General features: G+C 48.1%; 1 protein-coding gene across 1 annotated transcript; it reads right to left on the minus strand.

The window, feature by feature from the left end:
- Window positions 1-53: 53 nt before the first annotated feature.
- On the minus strand, window positions 54-5,881 carry LOC118326662 (CSC1-like protein 2; the record flags this gene model as incomplete). Its single annotated transcript, XM_035659697.1, is given in 17 exon segments — window positions 54-169; window positions 352-519; window positions 615-720; window positions 852-1,014; window positions 1,281-1,346; window positions 1,429-1,515; window positions 1,746-1,852; window positions 1,935-2,088; window positions 2,172-2,309; window positions 2,534-2,667; window positions 2,841-2,964; window positions 3,060-3,140; window positions 3,392-3,462; window positions 3,573-3,681; window positions 4,249-4,300; window positions 5,210-5,352; window positions 5,865-5,881. Coding segments are annotated over 17 exon segments (1,836 nt in total), but the record flags the coding sequence as incomplete, so codon positions are not given.
- Window positions 5,882-6,591: the final 710 nt, after the last annotated feature.

Genomic DNA, 6,591 nt, shown 5'->3' on the forward strand with positions numbered 1-6,591 from the left:
ACAGCTGGAATAAACAGCTGGAACAAACTGCTGAAACAAACCGGCGGCCGTACCTTGTAGTTGTGAGCACTGAGGTACTTGAAGTGTCCGAAGCAGACGTGAGACAGACAGACCACGATGGTGACGATCAGAACAACCAGAGTGAACATGGAGGTCGGCGTCTCGAAACCTGTTAGCATTAATTAGCATTAGTTAGCATTCAACAACAAAAAGTAAATGTCGAACAACTTCAGTTTATCGACTGTTTCCATCGGCTCTCATTTGGTCTCGACTCACCTGAGATCCTGTTTGGACTGACAAACAGGTGGTTCAGTGGTTGTCTAGCAGGGGTCGGGGCGGGGGGGGGCTTACCTGTGCGTACAGTGGAGAAGAAGAGCAGCCAGAAGAGGCAGAGGATGGGCGCGGCCACCACCTGGGTGACGGCTCCTGAGTGGATCTTCTTGTCCAGTTTGGAGGGCAGGTAGGCGTAGTACATGTTGTATCGGTCCACCAGGTGTTTCAGCAGCATGTACATCAGACCTGCAGGTGACAGGTGAGTCAGTGCGGACTTAAAGTCTCAACTCTGGGTATTAATACTGTAGCAGCAGTATTAGCAGCATTAGCATTAGACTGACCGAAGGGGACGATGATGGGGCAGGTGATGCTGTACGCCATCACCACGGTGAAGACGTTCATCATCCAGGCGTACGCGGCTCCGAACTGGAACTCGTAGGCTTGATGCTGCAGGGACCAAACACAGTGTGTCAGACAGGAAGTGACCACAGTGGGGCCCCCTGAGGCTGTAATGCTCATCACAGTCACTACGTGGCGTCGTCAGGTTACCACAGACCGATCTGGGTCGGCGTGCTCACCCTCTTAACGTTGCGGCGGTCGGCGGCGGAGCGGGCCAGGCACAGCCGGATCATGTACATGAGCAGACCCGGGATCCGGAGCAGGTCCATGGCGTTCCCGATGAATGCCGAGGCGATGACGTAGTTCACGAAGAACGCTCCGTTATCTGGCAGGAAGACGCACCTGAAGGGACACAGCAGACAACCTGCTACTGACTGATCGATTGTTTCAAAATAAGAGCGCATAAAAAAGGCTACAGATGGAAGTCAGTCAATAATAAAACATATTATACATTTAAAACGAGTGTTTGAATCTTCTTTGTTTTGGACTTCCATTGTAATTCGTTTTATTTTAAAATGCAGATTTTATTTCAATCTTGATGCTGACATTAAGTTTAAAGGTATAAACGAGGACCGCTGAGGGATTACAGATTATATTGAACCACTTACTCAAACCTGACTTTGGCATCAGCCAGGAACTTCTTATCAAAGAGCCAGCGGAAGAACACGTCCAGACTGCAAGAGAAAGAGTTTCAGTGAGGACAGCAGAGGTCAAAGGTCACTCAGGGACGGACTCTTACAGCCAACAGATTATTACCTGCTGAGTCCGAGAGACGGCAGCAGCAGAACCATGAAGATCAGGAAGGTGTAACATTTGTGCATCGTCGTCCTATTTTCTCCAGACCTGCAGACACAGACGGATCAATTAAATCAATAATCTATAATCATTCAACGGTGTGTAAACTGCAGAGCTTCTATATGCAGTGATAACCTGGAGCTGTTATCCAATCTGAAGCCACATTTTTACCATCCACTGTTTAGATCTTGGTGCTTTATAAGGATTTTAGTCATCAGATGTCTGGATGGTGTCAGTAGTGGTGAAGACAAAAACTCCCATGATCGCACGCCACTCACCTGGTCCAGTGAGCCTCGAAGAAGGCTGAGTAGTAGACGATGGTGGGCAGCAAAGCGGAGAAAGCCCAGAGCAGCAGCGTGGGGAAGAACTGGGTCACGATGGGGTTCTGTCCAAAACAAGAGTCACAACAATCAGTTCACATCGTATGAACACAACCCTGCGGCAGAGCGGCAGAGCGGCTTCCTTACGTTGAGATACTCCACGGGCTTGGTGACGTTGAATTTATCCATGGTGGAGATGATGATGGCGGGCGTGGTGAGGAAGAAGAGCAGGATGAAGAGGATGCAGTTGATGATGAAGCAGCGGATCCACCAGGAGATCCCGCCCAGCGACAGGTGCTCCCTGCAGGAATAAACCAACACACATGAGCTGAGGATGAAGGGTGCGTTTGTTTTGTATGTGGCGGGCGGAGCTCGTGGATGTACCAGCGGACGTTCTGCGGGTCGGGCGCGTACGAAACACTCCAGTTGTAAACGTGAAGAACCTCGCTGAACTGAGAGGACTGTGGCTCCTGACGACACCGACAGCCCTGAACCTGGCAGGCGTTAAAGTCCTTCAAAATACTGTGAAAATAGAGGGGTGGGGCCAAAGAGAAGGGGGTGTGGCCAGAGATAAGGGGGTGTGGTCAGAGCATCGTAAACAGGAAGTGTATTACAGTTTCAACAAATAAAAACAAACTGTGGAAACAAAGTGACAAATTAACTAATTATTGTTTTATAATCTGTTGGTGGGCGGGGTCAGATACGGGGCGGGGTCAGGTAAGGGGCGGGGCCAGGCAGTGCCTCACATTGCAGTCATGGACTCGTTCTGGAAGGTGACGAAGGCCATGCCCAGTGGTTTGGTGTGGACCTTCTCCTTCTCCTTCCTGTACTCCTCCTTCAGCTTGGACTCCCTCTTGGTGTAGTAGCTCACCGCCTCCTCCTGCAGGACAATTGTAGACTGCTAATTCACTGCTAACACGCTAACAGCTAACACTGACCCAGCACATGGAACCAGACCAGGTCTCATTTGATCCAGATAAAACTTTAACATTAAAAATAACCAGAGCAGAGTAAATCACATGGTTTATTGACATTATTGCTATTTGAGCAGACCTCCTCGCAGCCGGTGATGGCACAGCAGCAGAGGTGTCCGCAGGGTTTGGGGTTGATCATGGTGGGAACGTGTTCCTTCGCCATCAGGTCAGTGAAGAACTTCTTACTGCGCTCCGTCTTCTTCCTGACAGACACACACAGCACGGACACACTGTCATACTCTATACACAGAGCTGGACTGTATCCCAGCATGCACTGGGCCCTGACTGTCTGTCTCACCTCTCAGCGTTCAGAGACATCAGTTTGGCCACGTTGTAGCAGATTCGAGCCTCGAGCACTGTGCAGTTCTCATAGGCCTGCCTGAGGAGTAACACACATTCAGATCCTTATAATAATAATAATAATAATAACATTGACAGAAACCTTTAAACTGCACAGATCACATGATACAAATAGGACATTTTTTTCAATTTGACCGACTGATTCCAGCAGCAGGTCGACACTGTTCAGCCTTATTCCTCATTACATAATGGATTCATTATTAAAGCTTTAACCAGGCTCTGGTGTCGGTCTGAGGGACAGGAAGAGACGGAGACGAGCAGTGAACTCACTCAAAGTGCTGTTTGATCTGACTCTCCTCAGCGTACTTCGAGATGCCGTTGATGAATAAAGTGCGTTTCACCTGCGAGACACAGAACTGGGATTAAAACACAGAAGGGCGTGATGGCTCCACACAGACATCAGACTGAATGAGATGTTGTTGTGGTCTGTGAGACCTGGACCAGGTCCTACCAGGTCGTCCTCCTTGTAGTGCATCTTGGAGGTGTGCCTCCTCATGCTGTAGACGGTCAGCAGCAGGTACATGAAGGCGAACGAAGTGTGCAGCCACAGCAGATTCGTCCTGGACAAAAACGTTTCACAGAAATCTTTATTGTTCCGAGCTCAAAGCTAAGCTAACAGTTCCCACCAGCTTCCAGTCTTTGTGCTAAGCTAGGCTAACCACAGTTTCTGTACTGGACACACAGATGATCTGAAACAGACTCCTTCAGGACACTGTGGACCACCTGAATGTGGGTTGCCAAACAAAACCGCTGTTATGACCCGACTGAGCCCCAAAAACTGAGGCTGTCCCAGCGGAGCAGATCTGGGCCCGAATTTCCTCCAATAAAAAACAATCACTTCAGGGTTCCCACTCTTTTTAATCCTTTACCAGTCATATAATGTACCAGCAGGACTCCAACAACTCCCTGACTGGAAATCTAGTCTCTGAATTGAATGAGTTTCCTACAAGATTAAGTACATTGTGCATATAATACAGTGCTAATTATTATCAAAACAAATCAATAACAGTCACTTATTAATTACATTATTAATAAAACATTTAGCTAGCTAACTATCAGACTGTGAGAGCAGCTCAGATACGACTGCTGGTCCCGTTTTATCGGAGCAGAAATCCTCAGGGACTCACCCAGACTTCAGGTTGGCTATCGTGGTGCGTCCGAAGCTGTAGGCGTTGTTTTCTGGAATAAACATCAGCAGAGGACAGAGGTTATCATCAGGAAACATTCGGGACAGAAGTCGGCCTTTAATGTTTATTATATATTATATTTGTGTCCATACAGTGGGATTACAAACACCAAATATTACACACTGTCAATTATTGTTCAACATGAATGATCATAAAACTAATAAATAATAAATAAGGAGCTCAAACACAACTCCAGTACAGTACAGTGTGTACAGGTACCGAATGTTCTTTACATGTTTATAATGCAAAATATAACCAGCAAATCACTGCTTATATAGTATTACTCAGGAGGATAAAATCTAACGTTATTGATCCTCAATGGAGGGAAATTCCCTAGTTACCCAGCTCCACCTTACCCAGGTGATGAACACATTAATGCATCAATAACTATAATCCATGTACATTATTCTGCATACTTTTACTTTTTATAAGTTTTGATACAAACATGTTTGTACTTTTGCAGTTTTTTACTCAAGTAAAAGTACTTTTTCAATTACTGCGGATACTACACAGTCCAGGTTGAGCTAAAACCACCATCTACCATCAGACAGCAAACACAGACCTACAGACTTCCTACAGACCTCCTACAGACTCTGGTCTGACTGTTACCTTCTTTAGAAGGAGGTCTGGGCGCTCCTTGGTTTAGGAAAGCATCTTTACTGATAATTCGGACTAAAACCAACACAAAGCGAGAACACTGTGAGACAGTCTGATAAACCAACTGTTTAAAGTCCAGACCAAATGAAAAAGATCACATCCTGTCCCCAAAACATAGCTAGCATACAAGCTAAACATACGTTGGACACATTAGAGTTGGACACTCTGTCGCGAGCGTCCGAGGACATTTGTTTGTATTAAGTGACAGAAAAAGGAACTGCGGCCGGCTGCTGTTGGTTCTCACCCAGCAGGTCTCCGGAGAAGTTGACGGGCAGGACGATGCCGACAGAGAGAACGCCGACGACGACCAGCAGGCCGATGATGTGACGCTGGAAGGACAGATAGTGAACAGCATCCTCACCGCACTTCTCCCTGATCTCTTCGTCCCTGCAGAAGGAGGAAGAGGAGGAGGAAGAAGGAGGAGAGGAGAGGAGAGAGGAGAGAAGGAGGAAAGAGGAAGAGGAAGAGGAGAGGAAGAGGAGGGGAGGGAGGAAGAGGAAGAGGAAGAGGAGAGGAAGAGGAGGAAAGAGAGGAAAAGGAGAGGAGAGGAGGAGGAAGAGAGAGGAAGAGGAGAGGAGAGGAGAGGAAGAGGAGGAAGAGGAAGAGGAAGAGGAAGAGGAGAAGAAGGAAGAGGAAGAGGGGAGGAGGAGAAGGAAGATAGGAGAGGAGGGAGGGGAGGAGGGAGGAGGAGGAGGAGGAGGAGGAGGAGGAGGAGGAGGAAGAGAGGAAGAGGAAAGGAGAGGAAGGAGAGGAAGAAGGAAAGGAAGAGGAGGAGGAAGAGGAAAGAGAGGAAGAGAGAGGAGGAGGAAGAGGAGAGAGGGAAGGAGGGAGGAAAGTCAGTGAATAAGAATACGTCACCATAACAACATTGGACAGCGTGTTTGCAGATGATACTCCACTTTATTCTGAAGATGGCGTCCAGCCACGAGCAGAAACCCTGCGATGAAAACACACACATATTAACACACACCACACTCACACACCAACACACTCCACACACACACACTACACACACACACTCACACCCCACACACACCACACACTCAAACACACACACTCAAAAACTCACCACAACTCCACACACCACACACACACACCACAAACACACACACACACACACACACCACTCACACAACACTCACACACATCCACCCACAAACACTCACTCTCACACACACACACAAACCAAACTCACACACACACACACACCTCACACTCCACACCACACACACACACAAACACTCCACTCACAGCCACCAGACACAACACACCATCCACACACACACACACACACACTCACACCACACGACAACACACACACTCACACACACTCACACACAGACACACTCCAGCACCACACAGACCCACTCCACACACACCACCCACACCACAGCACACACACACCTCACACACACACACTCACAGCACACTCCACACACACTCAGCACACACTCACGACTCACAGCACACATCCACCCAACAGCACACACTACACTTCAAACACTCCCCACACACACACACCACTCACACTCACACACACACACACACACCACACAGACACACCACAGCACACACACACTCACACCCCAGACACACAAGAACCTCACACACAACACCACAACACAC

Source organism: Morone saxatilis, unplaced genomic scaffold, assembly GCF_004916995.1.
Source record: "Morone saxatilis isolate NCDOM2014 unplaced genomic scaffold, NCSU_SB_2.0 Contig17, whole genome shotgun sequence".
Lineage (NCBI taxonomy): Eukaryota > Metazoa > Chordata > Actinopteri > Moronidae > Morone > Morone saxatilis.